This window comes from Lutra lutra, chromosome 9 (assembly GCF_902655055.1).
Source record: "Lutra lutra chromosome 9, mLutLut1.2, whole genome shotgun sequence".
NCBI classification, from domain to species: Eukaryota; Metazoa; Chordata; class Mammalia; order Carnivora; family Mustelidae; genus Lutra; species Lutra lutra.
In genome coordinates this window covers 132,676,475-132,701,242 of record NC_062286.1, presented here as the reverse complement: position 1 = coordinate 132,701,242, position 24,768 = coordinate 132,676,475, and the positions used below count along the sequence as shown (strand labels likewise).

The 24,768-nt window shown below is 44.5% G+C and overlaps 1 protein-coding gene and 1 pseudogene across 9 annotated transcripts in view; both read right to left on the bottom strand.

Moving 5' to 3' along the window:
* The window catches only part of SLC9A8 (solute carrier family 9 member A8), a 70,415-nt gene extending 50,487 nt beyond the window's left edge, over nt 1-19,928 (bottom strand). For 3 of the 9 annotated variants that reach the window (XR_007129863.1, XR_007129862.1, XM_047743833.1), the window contains exons 1-4: nt 19,780-19,886; nt 19,283-19,330; nt 17,715-17,893; nt 11,281-11,361 (exon numbers count right to left, since the gene is read on the bottom strand). Coding sequence is in view for 4 of the 9 variants with exons in the window: in XM_047743833.1 (XP_047599789.1) it covers nt 11,281-11,361; nt 17,715-17,893; nt 19,283-19,330; nt 19,780-19,805 (334 nt within the window). In the remaining 5 variants the exon portion in view is untranslated. Of the gene's footprint in view, nt 1-11,280; nt 11,362-17,627; nt 17,894-19,282; nt 19,331-19,779 lie in introns of those variants that run through there. The other 6 variants (XM_047743836.1, XM_047743835.1, XM_047743839.1 and 3 more) reach the window with 6 other exon arrangements.
* Nucleotides 7,387-7,594, bottom strand: LOC125110108 (uncharacterized; annotated as a pseudogene).
* Nucleotides 19,929-24,768: the final 4,840 nt, after the last annotated feature.

Genomic DNA, 24,768 nt, shown 5'->3' with positions numbered 1-24,768 from the left:
AGTAGAGGGTTTCTTTTTACAGTGATGAAAATGTTCTGTAATTAGATAATGGTGATGCCGCACAGTCCTGTGAATATACTGAAAAGCACTGAATTATACACGGTATGTGAATTATACTTTAATTTTTTAAAAAGCCACAATTTTTTTTAACCATTTGCAAATGATAGCTGTCTCCAACCGTTTGCTGTTAACAGCGGTCCTGCAATGAACATGCTGGTTCACGCCTCTTTGTGTAAGAGTGTTTCCCGAGGGTACATCCAGAGAGCGAATGGCATGAACACTTTTCTCTCTTGAGAATGCTGCCAGACTGTCCTCCGAAGTGGCTGTACCGATTTATACCGCTGCCCCAGAGCACTCCCACATCCTCACCAACCCTGCATAATCATCAGACTAACGTTTCTGCCCCATATGATGGGCAACCAGTTGTACTTTGTTTCGCTTTGCATTTGCAGTTCATCTGCATTCAGTTACCGTTCCTGATTACTAGGGAAGTTGAACCTCTTTTCATGGTTTCAGATTTCATTTTTAAAGCTAGAGTTTTCCTGCTCTACTAAAACCTCAACTTTCTCTTTCCCTTGTAAATGTATAATACCATGGTTAATGCTTTTGTGATTACAGATGAAGCAGCTGCATTTGAAAATCATTCATAATTAACTATTATTATATCTATTGATCATAATCATAATTATTCTATTCCCTAAGCTTGTTTCTACATTATTATTTATGAGGCACTAGAAAGCTCTGTAAAGTATGATGTGATGGTATTATCACTACTGTTACCTTACTTGAACAACCCTTTCTAGATGTCCTAGGACTAAACTATGGTACAGTGTGAGATTGGAAACTACTGCTTTCCTTTCTGAGACTAAGGTTCCAATTTAGGTCAAATCAATCTACTCTTCAGAAGGAATTCACACCACACAACTAGCCAGCAGATGGAAATAATGACCTAGATACAATTTTGTACATTCTTACCAATAAAAAGAATATAAGCATGTACTCTCGAGTTATAAATTTTTATCTCTTATCAAAAAACAGTGCTACTGTATTAATATATTTGAAAATGTACACACAAAATAGAGATGGTAAAAGAGTAAGATTAAAAATAAATAAATAAATAAAATTCTTAAAAAAAAATAATAGAAACTCAAGTTCTCACATTTTCTTCTGGCCCCAGTGGGATCTTGGTGCACATACCTCATTATGGACACCACCAGCAATTAATAATTATTTGTTGAGCCCCTTCTCCTGGGATTTGTCACTTTAAATTATTTCTAATCCTCAAGAGAATGTTTCAGGTAGAAAGGCTCAGAGAGCTGAAGTGGCCTGTCTGAGGGCTCAGGGCCAGCAAGGGACACTGGACATCTGACCACTTCATGATGCTAAGACAGAGGGAGACGGCACTGGCCCACCCCGTCTGTATAGCTGTTAGAGCCGGAGAACCCTCATCTCTGTCCCAGGGTGCATGGCTACTCTATCACCATCACTGTGCAATGTTCCTGATAATTAGTATTACAGGAAAAATGCTTAAGATGTCTTAAGGATGATAATCAGGTTGTCCAACAGTATGTAGAACACGATCTTAATTCCCTTAAAAAACACATACATATGGGGGTGCCTGTGTGGCTCAGTGGGTTAAAGCCTCTGCGTTCAGCTCAGGTCACGATCCCAGGGTCCTGGGATCGAGCCCCACATCGGGCTCTCTGCTCAGTGGGGAACCTGCTTCCCTTCCTCTCTCTCTACCTGCCTCTCTGCCTACTTGTGATCTCTCTGTCAAATAAATAAATAAAATCTTAAAAAAAAAAAAAAAAAACCCACATACATATGTACATATATATATTTGCCGCATGTTAAACACACACACACACACACACACACACACGCACATACCCCCCTTATGTCCAGGCACTGTGCTGATGTATAAAATACACATTATTTTAGTTCATTCTCACAACTACCCTGCAAGGCAGCAAACCATAATAGAGATGATAATATTAATAGCAGCAGCTAACAGTTAATGATTAACTTAGCAGGTAGTCATTATACTGAGTGAATTCTGTTATTACCCTGCTCGATATCTGCAATTCTAGTAAAGTAGTAGTAAAGTAAAGTAAAGTACTAGTAAAGTAAAGACCCTATCACCTGAATTTTATAGATAATGAAATTTTGTGGACAAGGAAACTGAAGCTAAGTGATGCCTTACCACTAGGTGAGGCATCACTTACCTAGTGAATAGCGGATCCAGAATTGTGTAAGAGTATTATTTTAACTTTATTTCAGATGCACATGGTTCAAAATTCAAAAGGTAGAAGAGTACTCTGAACTTTGAGTCTCTGGGTTTTTTTTCCCCAGGCTTTTGCTGTCACTACCATTCCCATCTGAATACATGATTCCCCATGGGTTGGGGCATCCAGAGCAAAAACCGCTGAAAGGTACAGGCATTTTTCATTCTCACGCACGAGGCCTGCTCAGCTCCCCTTCACTGGGCCCGTGTGAGCTGCGGAGAATGCTGGCTGCTAAGTGCTCACAGCCATCCCCTACTCCAGAAAAGTACCCTCAGCTGCCCAGAGGCACCTTATCAGGAAGTTGTGCCCATCCTGCACCAGTTCACAGCCAATGAGTAACTAAGCCAGTATTAGGAGTCCAACACCCTGGCTTTAGAGAGGGACAACTACGGCGTGGGTTCCTGCCCCAGAGTCTTCCTAGTGAGGCTCAGGCTGGGCTGAAATGGAGATCCAGCCTGGCATTTGGCTCTTTCTCCTCCCCTAGTCTGGCTTCCTCCCTTCCTTACAGATTTATTCATGAAGCGCACCCCTCCATAAACTATCTGTCCCTAACCCTGTCTCAGACCCTGCTTTTCAGCAGCCAACTTAGGACGACTGGTTTCAAGAGTGGAGTGGTTCCAGAAAGCAAATTCAAAAGATGCTGTTGGATTACTCAGCAGCCAGCTGGCAACGAGGACCCCAGCACAGTGGTGAAGTCCTCCTAATGGTCACTCCCCTGGGACTGCCTCAGACTGCTAGGACTCCCTTGCGGAGGACCGGGTGGGAACACTGGGTGAGAGGCAGTGGCTCAGGCATTATCTGCGAGGCTGGAGAGGTGTGGGGGAAGTAAGAACAGTGGGATCGGAAAGTGGGATTTGGAAAGAGAAAATGACAGCTCAGGCAATCACCAACTTAAAAGCAAAGGGTGAGAGTCATAGGGCCTCCTTGGCAACATGTAAATAGACCCTCATCTCCCAAAGCTGGTGGGCTTCTAGAGCTGACGATCAGACACGGGGCTTAACCGCAAGTGTGGCAGATCTTCCGAGAAAGTTGAACTCAAGGGGGTCCATCTACGCCTTCTCCCGCCAGGCCTGCTAAGGAAGAAGTGGGACTCTGAGACATGGGGGAGTTATCTTGGGGGGATGCACATGAGCACCTTGAACCTCCAGATACCTGGGGACCCTCTGGGCTGGCAGAAGCGGCCCCACCTCCCCACTGGAATACAGAGCTCCCCAGGCTATTTGCGGATTACACAGAAGCCCCAAATAAGTCAAACGTCTTATGTTAACTCCTGCTCTCCGTCATAACCTAGTCCCAAAGGACCCAGACCATATGGACGTTCCCCGGAACAACACACTGGTCCACTAGACTGTGGGCATCATGTTACTCTGCTACGACGAGCAAGAAGTAGTGAGTGGATGTCTTGGTGAAGCACAGAGCTTCAGAGGACAGAACGGTTCAGGGGCCTGCCCACCTGAGAAGCTGTTTAGGGTCAACTGCTCTGGTGCGTGACAGGACACTGCCTCCAAGCAAAGGACAAGACTTGCACGTTCCACCTCCTACCACCAAGAAAGAAGCGCAAGGCCTGGAAGGCTTCCCCCAGGTTTGGAGGAAACTCCTTCAACCCATTTACTGGTTTGTGGGAGGCTGACAGTTTTGAGCAGGGCCCAGAAGACAGGGCCGCGCAGCAGGCTAGGCTGCAGTTGGAGCAGCTGTACCAGCTGGAACACCCCACCGAACTAGAAGTATCTATGGTAGAGAGGGCTGGCATGCAACATCTCAGGCAAGCTGCAGTCGGAGGGCGGCTCAGTACAGACCCCTGGGCTTCTGGAGCAAGGTCTTGCCATTTGCAGCAGAAAACTATACACCATTTGAAAAACGTTTGAGGAAAAACCCCAAAGAGCTGCTGGCATGCTCTGGGGCCCTGGCAGAGACAGAGCATGTGAGCATAGGACATCAGGTGCTCACGTCCTCAGAACTGTCCTTTCTTTTTTTTTTTTTAAGATTTTATTTATTTGACAGACAGAGATCACAAGTAGGCAGAGAGACAGGCAGAGAGAGGAAGGGAAGCAGGCTCCCCGCTGAGCAGAGAGCCCGATGCGGTGCTCGATCCCAGGACCCTGGGATCATGACCTGAGCCGAAGGCAGAGGCTTAACCCACTGAGCCACCCAGGAGCCCCAGAACTGTCCTTTCTAGGTGGGGTTGCCATCAACGGCCCAGCTCTAGGGCCAGGTGGGCCCAGCAGCAATGCGCTGAAAGATGGAAGTGTTACGTTGCAGATCGGGCTTGCATGGCTCTAGAGGCCACAAGCACGCTGCGTGAACAGGCGCCCCAGGTCTCTGTGTCCGCTAGGGCTGTTAGGTCAACACCTCCCTCTCAGGTCCTACACAGGACCGACCTCGCTGGGAGTTCTACACGACTAGCTGACAGGAGGAGGAAAAAGCCAAGCGTGGCTGGTGGAGGATTCAGGCTGCCTCTCAGCTCGGCCACTCCGGTGTTGGAGCAATGGGCTCAGGAACACAGAAGCTACGATGGCAGAGATGGGAGCTGCGCAGGGGCTCAGCAGCCCGGACTCCCATGCACCACAGCTCCTCTAGCTCCTATCACTGCTGAATGGATGACCGGATAGCCACAGAGACTGACACCTGTCACCCGACGTGGTCCCATCCCTTGTGAAGACCAGCTAGCTACATGATAGCAACTCGATGACCTCAGACCCCCTCCATCCCAGAAAGGGTGGTATTTCATCTGGACTGAGACTGACACGTGTGCCGGCTATATGTCTTTGGGCCACTGCTCAGGAACCACAAGTATCTGATCCACCGAAGTGGAACAGTGGGTAACTCCACATGGCCCTATACCATGTACCACCCCTTCCAGAAGCTGCCGGCCAGCCAGGATGGTAAGAGGGTCTCTCAAAGAAACTGAGGCACGAGCTTGGAGATGACATCCCGTGAAGAATGATGCTCCCCTCAGGATGCAATTTACTCCTTAAACCAATGGCCAGGAGCGCCTGGGTGGCCCAGTCAGTTAAACGTCTGCCTTTGGTTCAGGTTGGGATCCCAGGGTCTTGGGATTGAGCACGCATTGCACTGAGCTCCCCGCTCAGCAGGGAGTCTGCTTCTCCTTCTCCATCTGCCTCTACCCTCCTCCCTGGCTTTATGCACACAAGTGCTCTCTCAAAAAAAAAAAAAAAAAAAAAAAATCTTAAAAACAACAACAAAAAACCACAATTAAACACCAACGGCCGTTATAGGGTGGTACATCCCAAGGGTAAACATGGGTACAGACAGCACAGAGTGGGTAAAAGTAGGAGTGGCCCCACTCAACATCACTCTCAGGGACTCACTTGGGAGTGGTGATTCCTACCCGGGAATTTCTATTTCTTAGGCTGAAACTTTAGGCTCAGGGGGTCAAAAGGTCCTGGCTCCCAGAAGGTGACATTTCCCCCAGGGTTCACATAGTAAGAGTTGCAATGGCTGCTGCGCGGTCCCTTTGGGCAACTTGAGCCGACAGACCAGGTGGTCTAGAAACAGGCTACTGTACTAGCGGGGATAATGGACCCTGATCCTCGAGAGGAGATAGGTCTGCTACTATATAATGAGACAAAAAGGAATATAATTACTTATGTAATACTCTTTGAGCCACAAATGATTTTGTGAAAATATTTTTAGCATATTTTGTCAGCTGTAATTATAGAATCAAGTTATATTATCATAAGGTAATTTTGAAAATCCAATCCTTGATTCTGCTACCTAGTCTACAGCAGACACCTCAAAGATACTTTAAAGGAGTCCCGCAGGTTAAGATGAGAATCCGTACCTCAGGGCTGTCTGTTTTCCGTGGAAAGCCTGTTTTATATGTTTTGTTTTTAAAGTAGCTCACATTTTCAGAGGAACGTTATTCCTTTTTCCACCACGGAAAAGAACATTTAGGTGGTGAAAAGAGGAAATTCAAGGAATCAGCCCAAACACCAGCTTTCAGAATACAATTATTTAACAACCTTTCTTATTTTAAAATTTAGCCTATCTCCTTACTCCCACGTAACTAGAAGATTTAAGAATAAAATATACAACCTACGGATGACAAAATGCTCAACTGAGAGATGACCATAAAACTAGAAAAGTCCAAGACTCCAGGAAAAAGGAGGAAATTATTCCACACCGAGCACACATTTAGTTCACGGCAGTAAAAAAGTAACAGGTGCTCCAAGACCTTGTCACCTCTGACCTGCATCCGGGAACTAAGAGACAGTGCTAGCTAGCATTCTTCCTTGGAACGTGACAGCCTCAAAAATCCCGAGTCTCACATGATCATTTTGTCAATCTGACAACCAATTTTGGAATCTGCCTCTAAGACAGCTCCTCTAACATCAACAAAGGAGTGCCTGTTTCTTCTCTAATTAAAAAAAAAAAAAAAAAAAATCAAAGCACCTCAGGGGTGCCTGGGTGGCTCAGTGGGGTGGGCCTCTGCCTTTGGCTCAGGTCATGGTCCCAGGGTCCTAGGATCGAGCCCCGCATCAGGCTCTCTGCTCAGCGGGGAGCCTGCTTCCCCTTCTCTCTCTGCCTGCCTCTCTGCCTATTTGTGATCCCTACCTGTCAAATAAATAAAATCTTTAAGAAAAATAATTCTTAAAAAAAAAAAAATCAAAGCACCTCAGATTCAGGAGGGTTCCCCCTGAGACACTGTAAGCTGTGTCAGCATTAGTTAGACTTTAATAGTCTAAAAAGGAACAAAGCTATTACAGTTTCAGCTAGGATTCTCCCTTTGTCTAAAGAAAAAAAAAATTAAAAAAAATTTTTTAAGAACTTAAGTACAAATCAGAATATCTACTACATCTGCTTTCCTCTGAATATCCTTTAGTCAATAACTCAGGAACTGAGTGATTTTTTCCATCACATTCCATTCAAAACCACCATTGACATAAAGAGCATTGAATTAAAAAAACTAAAATCTTTTAGTCAAAACAAGAATGAGTTAATAAAACTAAAGGCACACATTTAAAAAAAAAAAACTTAAAAAAAGGCACATAGTTAAGAAGGTTATAATGAGGGAGCACTTCTGTGTATCCTAGTCAACGATTCAATCAAATCTGGGTTTTCTAATTATCAGTAGTATTGGCCCTGGATAGGGCAAATTTCCAGTCCTTACTTAACCCCTTCTGACTTTTCCTCTCTGTATAATGAAGGATGATTGTGGGGGAGAAAATCCCCTGTTTTGCTACATACAGCAGTGGATAGTAGGCAGTATAATTATTTCATTTTTCAATTAGCAATAATCGCGCCTCGGATAAACCTCATTGGCTATGATACTGCCACTGCGCAAAGCTAATTATTTTATTTTTATACCTTATAAATTTCAGGCCAAAATACACAGATAATCAGCACCAATAAACGTAAATATGTGAACTTAATATATGGAAAGAGTAGTATAAAGGAAAGAACACAAAAAATGATACACTCAAACCAAGTAAAGTCATCTAATCTGTACAAGCCTATGTATGGTCTGGAAGAGAACGAAGCATAATAAAAACAGCTGAAGTTGTTAATGAAACGGATTTTTCTTTCTGCATAGCTGTTTATGCAAAAAAAAAGAAAAAAAAATTTTAAAGTCCTAAGCTACAGAATTTCGTAAGTACAAAAAGTATCCAAAAAGCTCTGAAGAAGCATCAAGGAAGTATCTTTAGAATTTCATGCTGATGGGCGCCTGGATGGCTCAGTCATTAAGCATCTGCCTTCAGTTCAGGTCATGATCCCAGGGTCCTGGGATCAAGCCCCGCATCGGGCTCCCTCCTCAGTGGAAGCCTGCTTCTCCCTCTCCTGCTCTCCCTGCTTGTGTTCCCTCTCTCAATATCTGTCAAATAAATAAAATCTCTTAAAAATTTTTTCATGTTGATAGTTTCTTACAAAGAATGAAAAAAGTCTGGAGATTCACCTGAAAATACAATAAAATAGAAGGGGGAAAATGTGCTTTTAAAGGGAAGATAGTCCTCTTCTATACAGATAGTTTCTTAGGAACTCTGAATCTTTACATCAAAAGACCAATCATGTCTCTAAATGACAGCAAAATGAAAAGCAACTCTGGGCCAGAAGAGGTGGGCTGGGAGAGCTTATCCCTGAAAGACATTTTCTCTGGCAGCTTCATCTAGATTCTTTGTTAGCACAAAACTTGGAAATTCTTGAAATGGTGGATATCTCAATATTTTGTTACACTTTGTTCCAGTAAGAGGAAAAAAGTTTTTCTTCAATTGACATAGCTTTATGAAATACAGAACTATTTTGATAGCTTTGTCAGCATTTCTAAATTCTAACCAAATGTCCTCTAACATAATAAAAAATATTTCTGGACCCCAGCCCTCTCCCTGGAACTGCTCTTAGCGTTCCAATCACTTGAGTTAGGTAACGGAAGTTTTGAAAGCAAGATTTACTTTCCATCAACCCTTCCACGACCTAGCTGTACAGGCTACAGTTATTTCTGCTGCATCAGTGAAGAAATGAACCTGTGGATGGGGAGACTTGGCCAATCCCCATCATCATTCCACTTCCTGTCCAGGCTGGGGAGACTGTGAGGTCAAAGTTCATCCTACAACTTCTGGTGGGAACAGGGGGAAGAGGAAGCCACTTTTCCCCCTGTGATTGCTACTGTAAGGAGAGTAAGCCTGAAGCTGGAAAGGTTCAGGAGAGAGCCTGCCTCAGAGTGAAGCCAAAACAAAGGGGAGCACTGTTAAGAAATGAAGAAAAATGAAGTCCAGGAGATGAGATCCAGCTAAGCTGCAAGCTAGCGCCCCCTGTAGGTTTTTCGGTTCCTTGGGCCAGTGGGTGTGCAATTCCACCCTCCCCAATGTGTTTGCTTTGAATCAATTTGAACTGATTTTGTCCCTCAAGTGGAAAGAGTCCTGAATCAGTTAAGATGCTTATAGCTGCAAGTAGAACACCTGCCTAAAAATGGCTTCAACCACCGATGTTTGTTACTTCATATAGCACGCAGCTCTAGAACTGTCAATTCAACAAAACAACAATGCAGTCAAGAATCCAGGCTTCCCAACTGTCCCTCTTGGCAATCCTTGGCATTCTGGTTTTTGTCTCTGAGCCACAGTGTGACTGCAGGACGTGCACCAGTGCTCCAGGCATCGCATCCTCATAGGACGGCATCAAAGGTAGGGGAGTTTTTTTGTTTTTTTTTTTTTAATCAGAGAGGACAGAGTGCACTCCACTCAGCCCTTCCCCGTGGTCTCACGGGCCAGAATGGGGTTTCATGCTGCCTTCCTGTCTTCACGCCATTCAACCAATCAATGGCAAAGGACAGTGGAATTATCGTGATGGCATAAAGACCGTCTTGACCCGGAGGAGCTCATCTTCTTTGTGTGCACTGTGGCAAGATTCCTGATCAAAATTAGGGTGTTTTCAAGGAAGGAGGGGGAAATGGCTCTTGGGTAGGCAACCAACAATGTCTGCTGTAATTCCTAAAACAAGCACTGGTGTTCGCTGACTTGCAGTTACCCAAACATTTAAAGAGTGAACATGACATTCCAAACCAAATTAAAAGAACCATTCTTTCCATGTGCATAATACCTAAATACACACCAACTATAGTTTTTATTCTAAGAAACTATGAAAACTGAGCCCAAAACTGTACATTCCTTGGAGTCCTGTTAGGTATTAGTTAGTCCTGTTAGGTATCACCCCTAACCCTTTGGGGTGATGAGAAGACTTAAGCAGGTTATTTTCAGTATGCCAGAGAGCAAGAAAGGGGTGTTAATAAATGACCATCCCATGCTTAGAGCTCGAGGACTATCTCGTTAGCTAAGGTTGTTTGAATCTGCCAGGATGTGCCACTCTAGAGACTTCTGAACAAAACGGGAACTCTGAGGAAAATTGTGTCCCAACTCTTTACTGAAGACCAGTACTCTCCAGTGGTGTCTCTTCCTTAAGATATGGCATCACTGGGGGGTATGAGGCTTGCGTGAGGCGGCAATGCAAAAGCCCATAGGCAGGAACCTGACAGTGGCAACGTGAGGCCCAGGGAAAACCCAGGATGAACCAGGATATAGGAATGCAGAAGGCACAAGAGAAGGTGAATCAAAGTCTGAATGTTCACCTCCAAAGCTAACCTAAACCATCACTATCCTGTAAAAGTATTACTACACATGCTAAACAAGACCTCCAAGGCAAAGAAAATTAACTTACAGAGCATCAGCAGTGATAAGGAGAAATTAAATACCATTAGTAGGCAAGTGGAAACTAGTAAAAGTAACTACGGTATCATAAACTGATGAATGCCTTCGCTGATCTTAGTGAAAGCTTATATACTATGCCTTAAGCACCCCGCCCACATTTTAGTCTTGATTTTAATACTTACTGAAGAGTAAGGTCCCTGCACCTTCCTTCCTTAACCATTTCAATTAACTTGCACGCGAGCTCACACCTGTTATTACATTGATTCATTCCCTTTATTAGAGGCTAATTAGCTTTTTTCTTTTATTATTTATCACTGAAGTACAGTTGACATACAGAGGCTAATTATCTTAATAATTAACTGCCGCAGGAAACAAGAGAGAAATGTGAGGTAGAATGGAATGTTCCTGAAGACTTTAACTCTTGACTGACACGGAAGTGAGCCATTTTTCCTTCCTAAACCATCAAGTGAGAGTCCCTTCTGGCTGTAAAATTCAGTGATCCTATGAATTAAGTGTCAATTACTCATCTTAGTTGACTTGGGTGTCTGCACAGCCTAGGAACAGAGGTCAGTGTGCCCCCAAGGGTAGCTCCAGAAGCAGAAAGGCCTTCGAGCTACATAGAGGGGGCCTCTATGTGATCTTTAGGTGGTCAGCACCCCTCTCTGAGCCACAGTGTCCTCATGTGTAAAATGGGATCATAACACCCTCTTGGAAGCTGGCAGTGAGTATTAAATGAAACCAGGAATGTACCACATCTCGTGTGGTTCCTGGCACTAGGAAGGCACTGGAAAAATGGTATGATTACCGCTTTTATTATAGGATTGCGGATAAGCACTTACCTAAAGAAACAACCGCAACACTCTCCGGCAAGAAATGTAATCTGTATTGGATCAGTAGATGCACCAATATAATGCAGATGGCTGTGGGGAAAAAAGAAGACATTGTTAGAATGGCACAATTTTAAGTAATAAACACCAAGTTCAAAACCGCGGTTATTTCTGGGGGTGTTGCCAGGAAAACGTATGTACAAGGAACAATGACACAATAAACTGCAGTTGTATTTTCAAGCTCTTATTTCTTAACCTGGAAACAGACTCACGGTGTTCATAACACTGTCTCCATATTTCTTTATACGCCTGGACTACTGTGTTTGCTAGGAGTTACGAGAGAACAACACATACCTAATGTTTTTCTAACTTGTTAAGCCTAATACCATCACTTATTTGAATCTCTTGGATTCTGAGAAAAGTCTTCAACGGTTTTGACATAACTGGAAAACTTGAAATGTTGAGAAGGAAGTCCATGAAATCAATCACTTTTATGCAAATATAACTGCCACAGAAGATGTTGACACAAAGTATTTTGCCACCGTGTGATTGGTTCTCTTTTAACAGAGAAGAAAGTGAGAGTATTATACAGAGTATTGTACAAAGAGGACATCAGTGACCAAAAGATGGGGTGCCTGATCCTCAGCTGGGTACCAGGGCTCTCAATGGTTAAGGGCTTCCCATGAGCCAGGCACTATATTGAACACTTCCCAAACATCGCTCACTTGGCCCCCAACACTCCTCTTAACTAGTTATTATTATCATAATCTCACGTCACTGGTATGTGCTGCAGGGTTGAGCCTAATTCCAACCCCGGACCCTTAACCACAGGCACCCACTTCCTCCCTCCCAACTGCCTTCATTCCTCAGTCACCAAAATAGGAGTAATGTCTGACTTTTCTCACAGAGGTGGTGTCATGAAAGAAAAGAAAGAAAACAGGAGGTAAAACTGTTTGAAAGAAAAAAGTATTTCTGGGCACCCCACAAAGCATACTTTCACATAAATAACTCCTAGATGTAATTTCATGGTCCCAATGCAAGTGTGCATGTCTCTTTTTTTCATTACACGCCTAGGTGGTATACCATCTCATTAATCATAGTATTATCTTAACAGCACTAAAAATAATTGTTGATTTTTTTGGTAAAAGGAAACGTTTAAACAATCTGCAGGGAGGTTAATGGCCACCGTTAGAGCCTGCACATACAAACTAGATATCTTTAGGCCCACCAAAAAGTACCAGGTGGCCAGAAAAAGGAAATAGTTGTACATAGAGAAACTGTGTCTCCTTTTGTTCTGTGCTTTAAACTATCAATCTGTGGTGTTACTTTGTTATAAATATTTAACCTCGTTAGAAAAATCCTATATTAAATGCTAAGAGCAAGGAAAAAAAATGTTCTAATGCATAAGCACAACATATGTCGATAAAGGCAGGCCTATTGTCTACAAAGGCAGGTACATAAGTACACTGAATACAGATCTAAGGAGTTCGCTCAGCTTCTGGTCCTCTTCTGCACCAAGCCAGAGGAAAAAATTGATTTAAAAAGTTTATCCTAATAAATCAAACATCAATTTGCACCTTTAAAAGCAAAGGGGAGGGCTCCTGAGTGGCTCAGTCAGACCCCTGACTCTCAGGATCAGGAGATCCAGCTCTCTCCTTCTGCGTCTCCCCTCCCTATCACTCTTTAAAAAAAAAAAAAAAGAGCAAAGGGGGAAAACTGTCTATCAACAGAAAGAGCTAAATATGAGGCTTATCAATGGCAGGGCCAGTCTCCAGCCACTTAAAAGAATGAGATCTGAAAAGAAGACCCACAGAATGGATGAGTATTTCTAAATCATTTATCTGATAAGAGTCTAGTAACCAGAATACATAAAGAACTCTTACACTTTAACAACAAAAAGACAAACAATATGATTTAAAAAATGGGCCAAGAACCAGAAAAGATCTCTCTCCAAAGATACCCATGCCCTATAAGCACAGGAAAAGATGTTCAACATCACTGGTCATTAGAAAAATGCCAATCAGGACCATGAGATACAACTTCACACTGAGATGGCCATAATTAAAAAACACAACACGATGGAAAATAACAAGTGTCGTCAAGGAAGTGGAGCCACTGAGACATGGGGGCACTGCTGGAAGGGATGTAAAATGGTACGGCCTCTGTAGCAAGTTCAGGAGTTCCTGAGAAAGTTATACATAGAGTAAGCATTGAACCCAGCAGCTCCACTCCTGGGTATGTATCCAATAGAAATTGAAATATATGTCTACACGAAAACCTGCACACAAATGTCGACAGCAGCACTACTCACAACAGCCAAAACATAGAAACAAGCCGAATGTCCAACAATCGATGAACAGATAAATATAATGTGGTATATCTCCATGAGATCATTATTCACCCGTAATAATGAACACACTACTAACACACGCTACAACACGGATGAACCTTGAAGATACAATGCTAAGTGAAAGAAGCCAGGCGTAGAAGGTCACATACTGTAGGATTCTATTTGCCTGAAACGGAGTAGGCACATTCCTAGGAATAGAAAGCAAAATAGTGTTTACTAGAGAGTGGGGGTAGGGGATGGGGAGTGACAGATCTTAAAGGGTACTGGGTCTCCCTTTGGGGTGATGAGAACATTCTGGAACTAGATAATGGTGGTGGTTGCACAACACTCTGAGTGTACTAAATGCCACTGAACTGTACACTGCAAAATGGTTAAAATGGGATATATTTTATGTTTAACACATACACCTTCTTTAAAAGAAAAAAAGATGAAGTAGATACAAAAAAGAGTAGTAATGTAAAAAGACCTCTAAGACATTCTGAGATGAAAAAGCAAGTTACAGGAACCTATTTAAATTAAAACAAAAAAAATACAAACTAGATGTGCCTGTATGTGTGAATGTGCTTATGAACGTATACATGCCTATACACATCCATGCTTTCAGGAATATTCGGGGAAAAAATAAGAAAGAACAAAAACTTCCGTGTGGTGTGGAGGACAGGTATACCACAAGTTAATACGCTTCTAAATGTTCATGCCTGAAGTAGTAATTATGGAAACTATATTAAAACATAGGCACATCAATTTTAATAACTCCATTAAATTTAAAGGCCTATAAAATGTGTCAAGTGATGCTAATTGTTAACTCTAATGTAAGTCAATAAAAATGACTCAACACTGTTTCTGCAGAGTCCAAGATCATCAAGGGTTAGATCAACTGATTTCAAGCTTCTAAAGTCAAAAGTAACTGGTGTTTTGGCATCCCTCCTCAAAAACGGGAATACACTATAATCCTTTGTCAAGCTTGTAGGACATAAAAGTTATACTTTCATTTGACTTGACTAAAATAGTAAACAAAAGCAGCATCTGGGGTACCTGGGTGGCTCAGTGGGTTAAGCCTCTGCCTTCAGCTCAGGTCATGATCTCAGGGCCCTGGGATCGAGCCCCACATCGGGCTCTCTGCTCCATGAGGAACCTGCTTTTCCCCCTCTCTGTTTGCTTCTCTGCCTACTTGTGATCTCTGTCTCTGTCAAATAAATAAATAAAATCTTTAAAAAAAAAAAAAAAGCAGCATCTGACGGGCTCAGTTAGTTAAATGTCTGACTTTGGCCCAGGTCATGATCGCATGGGTCCTGGGATCAAGCCCTACGTTGGGCTTCTTGGTCAGTGGAGAGTCTGCTTGTCCCTCTTCCTTTACCCCTCCCTGCGCTGTGCTCTCTCTCTCAAATAATAAACAGACAGAGAAAACAACCAGGGGAGGGGAAGGCAGAGGGAGAGGGAGAAGCAGGCTCCCCGCTGAACAGGGAGCCCAACGTGAGTGAGGCTCCAGGTCCCTGAGATCATGACCTGAGCCAAAGGCAGACACTTAACAACTGAGCCACCCAGGCACCCCAGTAAAAAAAAAAAAAAATCTAAAAAAAAAAAAAATAGTAAACAAAAGCGGTTACATGTGTTCCAGGTTAGGAGTTCCTGAAGTCTAGAATAATCTAGGTACTAGTATTTCCCTCAATTCACTGTAGTTCATGTATTTAGTGAGTTAGCACTATCAACTGCAATTTTTTTACTTTATCAGATGTATATTGTTCGGGCATCTAATATGTAAGCCATATAATATTCTGTTGATAATATACAAGAAAAGAGTAAAAATGCCTCCAAATTTCTTGAAAAAGAAAGCATTCCTTGGGACGCCTGGGTGGCTCAGTTGGTTAAGCAGCTGCCTTCGGCTCAGGTCATGATCCCAGCGTCCTGGGATCGAGTCCCACATCGGGCTCCTTGCTTGGCAGCGAGCCTGCTTCTCCCTCTGCCTCTGCCTGCCACTCTGTCTGCCTGTGCTCACTCTCGCTTCTCTCTCTATGACAAATAAATAAATAAAATCTTTAAAAAAAAAAAAAAAAAAAAAAAAGAAAGCATTCCATTCTGCTCATGCATGCTGACCTACACATAAAAAGTGGAGATACCAATCCATAGCCTGCCCACAGTCTGATGAGGTGAAAACGAAACCCCCTGACACGAGAGGGACTCTAGAGTCTAGGCTCATGATCTGTTTGAAAAGACGATCCAAGTAAAATTTTTGCCCTAATAAATAACAGTTCAGACCCTTCCGGCCCCCACATGTGTAACCACTGCATGGGGTTTTGCCAGGACCAAAAAGCATTCTAACAGCCTGTTTTGTGGTTTCTGGAACAAACTAACCTTCAGTGCTCCACACCCTGAAAATTACTCTGAAAGTCTGACTTACCCTTATTATCTTCCCAGTAAACAAAGTAACTACAAAACTAAAGTTTTCTTCCAGGCCTGCCTTGTATGCTGCGGACCTTACCAAACTGAAAACAAAGTAAAGAGGCTAATAATACTGGTCCTTCAGGATTAGGGATTCAGGTACTAAAGACTTCTTGATCAAGAAGAGAAAGGCTTTTCTTTAAATTCAACTAATATCGCAGAGAAAAAAGGAAAAACAAAGAGTCCTTGATTGTTGAAGTAATCCCCTAGAAGCAGAACTCAACTACATTCACAAGGTACACAATTACTCGAGCATATCAGGTCCATGTGGGACACTGCACACTTATCGTTTGTATTTTTCAGTATTCGTTTTAAAAAGTTGTGCGGGTTTTTTTTGTTTTATTTTGTTTTGTTTTTAAGTAGGCTCCTTGACCAGCGTGGAGCCCAGCATGGGGCTCAAACTCACAACTATGAGCTCAAGACCTGAGACCAAGGGTTGGATGTTCAAGCAACTGAGCCACCTAGGCCTCCCAATTTAAAAGTTTTTTGAGAGATTAGGCTGAGCCCTGGGATTTTAAATCAAATGATTAGATTATTAAAATTATTTGACCATTAATAGAATCCAAATGTAAATGTGAAAGTTCTAGTTTTCTTCAAAGAAGTCCTCAATGACATCAGCGAAATGCTCTGTACCTTTCAATCAGGTTGTACTTCCCATTTTTTTGAAAAGACCTAATCTAATCAGAAATATGGCTCAGTACCCTGAAAAGAAGAAGAGAAAATGTAAATATGCCAACTTTACTCTTCCAATAAGAGTTTGGATTTGGGTCAAATTTGAAGCTTAATTTCTTCCTTTGTCAGCTAGTACAAAGTGATTGTGCAGTTTCAATTGTTTGGGTTTTTTGGTTTTTGGTTTTTGGTTTTTTTTGGGGGTGGTCTAAAACTGCAGACAGTTGTCTACAGTCTCTAGGAGGCATCTAAGTTATTGCCTTTTACCTAAACTTCTCGACTAAGGTCTGGCAATCCAAATATTAATCTCTAGTCTCCCAAAAACCAGGCATATCAATTGCTTAATCTCTCTGGGCCTAAATTTTCTCACTCATTACTGGAGAAGGTTGAACAAAACAAGACTTTTCAGAGTACATCTGTTCAAAGAAAAAATGAAATTCAGTAAACAATGACATAGGTGGTACGCAGATATGGCAGAAGTCCTAACCACAGTTAATGGGAGCCAGAGGGTAAGAGAAAGGGTGTTTGATCTTTTACTCGGCAACAAAACTTTTAATTAAGTAAAATTTACACAGAAGCCTAATGGGAGACAAAATGCTGCTCTGGTCAGAAAGTCAGATGCCCTCCCATTTGACTTAGCCCACCTCCTGCTCCCACCACTACCCGCACACACACACACATTTGTGAGCAGGGTTTGAAATCCACTAAGTGAGAAGATGGTCAAGGTTCCTTCTAGGTCAAAAATCCCTTCTTTCTTCCAAATGACATCTAAGATATTCTATAAAGAGCTCTTCAAAATTACTAGGCTCAATGACTTTATGAAGAAAAAGGAGTACCCTGTTGTGTTATGAATTGATCACTGTCCCTCAGTGTTTGATGTCAAACCAAACGGAAGAAAGACCTGAAATCAAGTAAATGGTGGCTCACACAGGGTTGACCTTAGATGGCAGATGACCAAGATGGCAGATGAGGGGGTGTCCACATTCACCTAGGACGAGGAGGCTGAAGAAGATGGTCATGCCGCTCGACTGTTCCTCCTGCTGAGCCTGCTCCCCTGTTTGCACAGGGAGAATGGGCTTGGCAGGGGTCGGGAGCACCAGTTTCGTGGTGACAACCAGGGTAGTGTGGAGGGTGACATTGAAACCTTCGTGAGTTGTGTTAGGGAACCTGTTGGACATAAAAAGCAGCAGGATTAGACAAAGGGAAAAGGGTCCTGAGTATCAACACACATACAAAAGGAGAACCTGGCACAGAGGACGCTGGGATTCACGTCTTAACAACCGGGCAGGTCTCAGACAGAAACTGATTCAGAAAATTCCTGTCTGCCACAGCAGAGAGTACCAGTGGCTTCAGACGCTCCAAACACAGCCACTTAGAGGACAGGAACAAGGGCGAATCAGGGCCAGTGTAGAAACCAAATGCCGCCTGCTCTCTGGCATTTAATGGAGGATTTAAATGGAGACAAACTGAAGTCTCATCACATTCCAGGATCCGACGTTATTTACTTGGCGCCTTTATTTCTCCTGTTTACATTCTTTTCCTTAAATTATAGCAGCAAGTTGAAGAAGTCACCCAATTTACCCAACTGTTGATCTGGCTAGAACACCCCATCCCACTTTACAAAATCCTTCTCAGATTTCTAAAGGCTCAAATGTAACCTTCTCTGTAGTACTGCACCCACCTCACTTCTTGCATTCTTCACAGCGCTCTCTCCTCACTCTGGGGTGGGATTGTAAACTAGTGCAATATTCACATAATTGTGATTATAACAGCTCATGTTTATTGAGTAAATGCTTCACATCAGGGACTACATAACACACAGCCTCTCACTTAATAGGCATATACCAGGCCTGAGGTAGGGACTGTTCCTTTCCCTTTTTTACCCACGAATAACTGGAGCTCAGAGAGGTTGCATAACCTGGCCTTTGTCTCAGCTAACCAACTTTGAGACCCAACTTGAAATCACTGGGCCATACCACCTCTTTTGCTTTGTGTGGCTGAGGCCCAGGTTTGGTGTCCACAATAGTGCATTTGCTGAATAAATCAGCAGACGAAATGAAATGACCACCCAGCCAGCCAAGAGATAGATCTGAAAAGATGTCAGGGGAGGGAATCGGATTTCAACCACGGGGGTTCCTTCTTAATTTTTACAAACCCGTTCACACAGATGAGGCATCTATAACATGCAATGGGTCGTGCCCAGCAGATATGGGGAGGGACTAAAGAGTGGGGTCCTTCCCGATAAGTACCCGGAGGACCCAGGACCCCCACCTCGCCCCCCCATCTCTATCTCATCCTGTGTAGTTAGCCTTAGCTCTTCCTACTCCAGCCATCCTGCCTTTCTTTCTGTCCCTCAAAGGGACTAAGGTCTTTCTTGCTTCTAGCCTTTTGCATTTGCGTGTTCCCTCTCCTATCCCTCCTTCTCATCATTACAGTTTCGGCGGGCACAGCACTTCTTCCCAGCGGGACTCTCCCATCCTGACACTTCCTTTTTCGTTTAGCACTCTGACATCATCTTGCTTGCTTATGGTCTTTCCCCACTAGAATGGAAACTACCTGAGGGCGGCTCCTGGCCGGCCTCCTTCACTACTATGTGCCCAGGGCCTGGAATAGAGTAAATGGCCAACAGTTAACGAATGAATGAGATTCGGTGGAGGAGACAGATGCAAAAAACCACCGTTACCGCGGAAGAGGCCACTGGCTAAGTAGTGGGTGGGGGACTTCCTGGAGGAGGCGGCGGAGCTCTCCCTGATTATCAGAAGACCGAAAACTGGTAAAGTGGAATTTGGGTTTCGGTTTCCGCCAGACGGCTTTTGAGGCCTGCCCTGGGCTGCCGATACCCTGCACGAGGATCCGACCTCAAGGAGGCTGCAGGGCCGGGTTGGGCCCAGGCCCGTCCCTCCCGCCCTCCTCGCTGGCACAGGCATGGTCAGTCCTGGCCAACCGGCACAAGGAGCTCCGCCTTTCAGGGCCAGAGGGCGGCCTGAGGCACTCGCTGTCACCCGCCGGGGCCCAGCCCTGCCGCCTCCGCCGCCCGGGAAAAGCCCACTCACTCCTCTTCCGCCATCTTCTCCCCCATCCTGCGGAGCCTCCAAGACCATCGAGTTCGGAGCTGGGGGCTAGCAGGGACTGCTTTTGCTTCCGGCTTCCGCTGGAGGCGCGGGCGGACGGACAAGCGGGGGGCGGGGCCTCAGCCGTGAGAGGGCGGCCCTTCTGTCCCTTCGTCTCTGTGGCCTGAAGGTGGGAGGACCGGGCCAGGGCACTCTTGGGACATTGGGTCTGTTTGGGTCTGATGACCTCCTGGCCCCATGAAGTTTCGGTTTTTCTTCATCCTGGGGCGGGGAAGCTTTGAGAGCAACTCCTGTGAGGTCACTGTGACTCACTCTGAGAGCAGGCGCTCTCCACCCAATATCCAAGACTTGACACCGAAAATTGGGACGGAAGCTTTTGGCCAAGGCTGTGCAGAGGGACCCCCCCTCCCAGGGGACACTTCCCCAGTCTGAGCCCCAGTTTTCCTCGCTGGCCTTTCCACCTGGCCTTGCAGAATTGTGCAGTATTCTATTTGTAAACATTTACTGAATTCTGACAATATGCCTATCATTAAAACAGAGGAGGCTGAGCGGTGCCTGGGTGGCTCTTCGTTAAGCCTCAGACTTGATTTCTGCTCAGGTCATAACCTCAGGATCCCGGAATCCAGGCCCCCGCCCTCCTCTTGAGTTTAGCGGGGCATCAGCTTCTCTCCCTCTGTTTCTCTCTCTCTCCTTCTGCCCTTCCCACTGCTCACACTCTCTCTAAAATAAATCTTTAAAAGATAATAAAATAAAATAGGGGGTGATAACCTAGGCCTGGATCGTTTGTTAATTTCATAAATAAATCAACAAATACCGATTAGACACCTCTATGTGCCTAGCTGTGGTCTCTGGGGTTGGGGTTACAGAAAGGAACAAGGCTTACGAGGTAAGAGAGACCCCATCAGGAGGACTCCTACCCTTGTGTAAGGCTTTTGGGTTTGACACCACCTCTGCTGTTGCTACCTCCTTCCTTGTCCAAGCCATCATACCTTGTAACAGCTGTGGTAGATCTCACTGGCTCTGTGGCCGTTCCCTGTGGTCTTTCACACAGAGGACCCCAGTGAGCCTTGAAAAAAATTTTTTTCTTTTCAGTTTTTTATCACTTGAGTAATCTCTACACCCAACATGGGGCTTGGACTCAAGACCCTGAGATCAAGAGTCTTATGCTCTTCTGACTGAGCGGGCCACACAGCCAGCACAGTGATTCTTTAAAACCCCAGCCATTCCCCTACTTAAAACCTCCGCTGATGGGGCACCTGGATGGCTCAGTGGTTAAGCAGGTTAAACGTCTGCCTTCAGCTCAGTTCATGATCCCAGGGTCCTGGAATCGAGCCCTGCTTGGTTGAGGGGCTCCTGACTCAACAGGGAGTCGGCTTCTCCTGCCCCTCCCATCTTCTCCCCTCATGATCTCTGAAATAAATGAAACCTTTAACAGTAATAATAACAATAAAAAAATAAATAAAACCTCCACTGGCTTCCAATCTCAATCAAAGAAAAAAAGACTTGGAGAATCCACAGGACTCAACAACCTGCCCCTTTACTCCTCTGAGGTCAGTCCACTCTCCCCCTCCTGCACATTTTTCACTGTGGTCACAGTGGCTTCCCCTGTGTGCCTGAAACACACCAGGAACACTTCCACCACTGTACTTACTGCTCGGGCCTTTGTCTAGAACATTCCACTTTTGAATTGCCTCTTGGAGCTCAACTTTTCCCACTTTCAGGCTTTTTATTTAACCTTTACCTTGTTCATAACGACTTCACCAACCACCCTGTTTAAAATCTAAAACCTGGGGTGCCTGACTGACTCAATTGGTTAAGTGTCTGCCTTGGACTCAGCTCATGATCCTGGGGTCCTCAGATGGAGTCCCGCTTCAGGCTCCCTGCTCAGTGGGGAGTCTGCTTCTCCCTCTCCCTCTGCCCTTCTCTTAGCTCATCCTCTCTCTCTCTCTCTCTCTCTCAAATGAATAAATAAAAATCTTTATTTTTAAAAAATATTTTATTTGTTTGACAGAGAGAGATCACAAGTAGGCAGAGAGGCAGGCAGAGAGAGGGGGGAAAGAGAGAGGGGGAAGCTCCCTGCTGAGGAGAGAGCCCAAGGTGGGGCTCGATCCGAGGACCCTGAAATCAAGACCTGAGCTGAAGGCAGAGGCTTAACCTGCTGAGCCACCCAGGCACCCTAAATAAAAATCTTTAAATTTAAAAAAAGTAACAGTAATAAAATCCAAAGCCTTCCCTGAGTTATTTTTCTCCGTAACACCTACCATTTGATATGTTTTACTTCTACATTTGCTTACTGTCCTCCCTCCAGGAGGATGTAAACTTCCTGAGTGCGGAGGTTTTTGTCTGTTTTGTTCTGTTTTATCTCCAGTGCCTAGAGCAGCACCTAGCACATAGTAGTAGGTACTCAATTATAAATTATCATTGAATAAATAAAGGAGAGAGTTAACTCTAGACATGTTAGAAAACGCAAGGGTTTTTAGAAGAGTGCTCTGACCTGATTTTTAAATCAGGACCCGTTTGCTTGCTTACTGGGAGTTGGGCGGTTGGCAGCCCCCTGACCAGCTAGGAGGCTTCTACACTAATCTGGGTGAGAGTTGATGGCAGTTCGGGTTAAAGTGAAATTATGGAGATGACAGGAGTGATTAAAGGCAGGATTTGCTGAGGGACTGTGGTGTGTAAAGGAAGGAGAGGAGTCAAGGATGATTTCAAGGTTTTGGCCCTGAAGAACTGGGTGGAGAAGAGATTTGTCTGGCTCATACACAGAATCCTGTGCAGCTCTAGAATCTCTTAGGGCTGTTGTCAAAGCTAACAGAGAATGTGCTTAGGATCAGCCAACATGTACTGAGTTCTTCCTGTAGGTGTGGTGCTGAGCTTTTGTTTCCTTAAGTCTTTACTACTACTACTACTACTACTACTTCTCCTTCTTCTTCTTCTTCTTCTTTTTTTTGGGCAGATACTATCTTATCTATAAACCCAAGCACAGAGAAGTTAAGCCACTTGCCTGTAATCACAGTCTGGGAAAAGCTGAGTCTGGAATGCAGGCACAGAGTTTTGTTTTTACCAAGTAGCCCCTGTTGCTCTCCATGGTCTCAGTTTCTCTGGCTCTAAAATGGGGCCAACGGCCTGCTTCTCTCCTTTATCACAGAGCCTGTCAGAAATGAACCGGCTCATAGAAGATTGAGAGTGGGGTACTCTCTGAGTCAGTCTCCTTCCAGCCTCAGAAGACCCTGGCCAGAGTCAAACCCCTGGGAGCTGGGGGTAGGACTTTTCTATCAAGCTGCCAACTGTGGGCTACTCAGGATGAAAGCTGCTTCCTGAATTCTCTGAGGGCTGCCCCATTCTACGTGGCATTCCACCTTGTGCCCTTGCCACAGATCCTGTTATCAGGGCCCCTTCTGATGGTCATGGGCTTGCTGCCAAGCGGTTCAGTAGAACACCTGCCCTTAGGCAAATCCCAGGCCTTTCTCACCTATTCCTGGGAACAAATCTGAAATCCCCAGTCAGTACCCCCAGGAAGGCAAATAAAAACCACTCACCTTGCAGTTCCTAGGCTCCTGTGCTGTCCCAGGCCAAAAAGAGGCTGGAACAGGGCACGCAGTCCCAGTTCCCTATCCCAAGTCAAGATCCATGGCTCTGTGACGCTGGGGCACCACTGTACCTTCAGAACCTCAGCGTCCCATCATAGTTTTTGACAGAGCCCCTCTTTGGAAGGCTGATACAGGATTAGAGTGAAGCTCTTACATTAGTTCTGTTCTTTCTTCCCTCCTACCCCCAACCTTCCTCTTTCTTGCCATGTTGTTCTCAACTTAAATGTTACCTCCTCAGGGAGGACCTCCCTGACCATTCAGCTTAAAGCAAGGGCTAGCAAACATTTTCTGTAAAGAGCCAGACGGTAGATATTTAGGGTTTTGTGGGCATTCCCATCTCTGTTGCAACAACTCTACTCTGCCATTGCAGTGGGAAAGCAACCATAGATGATTTAAATAAGAGTGGCTTTGTTCCAATAAAACTTTATGGATATTGAGATTTGAGTTTCTTGTCATTTTCATAATACTAGTTTTCAACCATTTGAAAACATGGAAACTACTCCTAGTTCACAATCCATTCGATAGCAGGTGGCAGGCTGCTCCACTGGGGGCATAAACATAAGTGTTTGTTTCTTTCTTTCTCTCTTTCTTTCTTTAAGATTTTATTTATTTATTTGACAAACAGATATCACAAGTAGGCAGAGAGAGAGAGAGAGAGAGAGAGAGACGGGGAAGCAGATTCCCTGCTGAGCAGAGAGGATGCGGGGCTCGATCCCAGAACCCTGGGATCATGACCTGAGCTGAAGACAGAGGCTTTAACCCACTGAGCCACCCAGGCGCCCCAACATAAGTGTTTCTGAGGCACTTATCACAGTCAGCTATTTTCCTTCCTTCTTTTTTTTTTCTTCCTGAGTTTATCATCTTGTTTCCTCCATCAAATCTAAGCCCCCTGGAAGCAGGGCGACTGTCTCTCTCTTCTGCATTTCTTCCATTCCTTACCTTTTCTAACATTTCTTTCTTTTTTTTTTTTTAAAGATTTTATTTATTTGTTTTAGAGAGAAAGTGTGGGTATGAGCACGAGGGGCATGGGAGGAGATGGGGAGGGAGAGCGACAAACAGACTCTGTGCTGAGTGTTGAGCATGATGCTGGGTTCAATCTCATGACCCTGAGGTCATGACCTGAACCCAAACCAAGAGTTGGATGCTTAGCCGACTGTGACATCTAGGTGCCCCCTAACATTTCTTGAACCCTCACTCTGTACCAGGCATTGCTCCAAGCCCGTTATGCTCAGTGACTTATTTAATCTGTATAATAACCCCAGCAGGTACTCTGATTGGCCCAGGTTTACAGATGTAGAAACTTGATGTCTTGATGTAGGCAGAGAGGCAAGCAGAGAGAGGGAGGAGGAAGCAAGCTCCCTGCTGAGCAGAGAACCTGATTCGG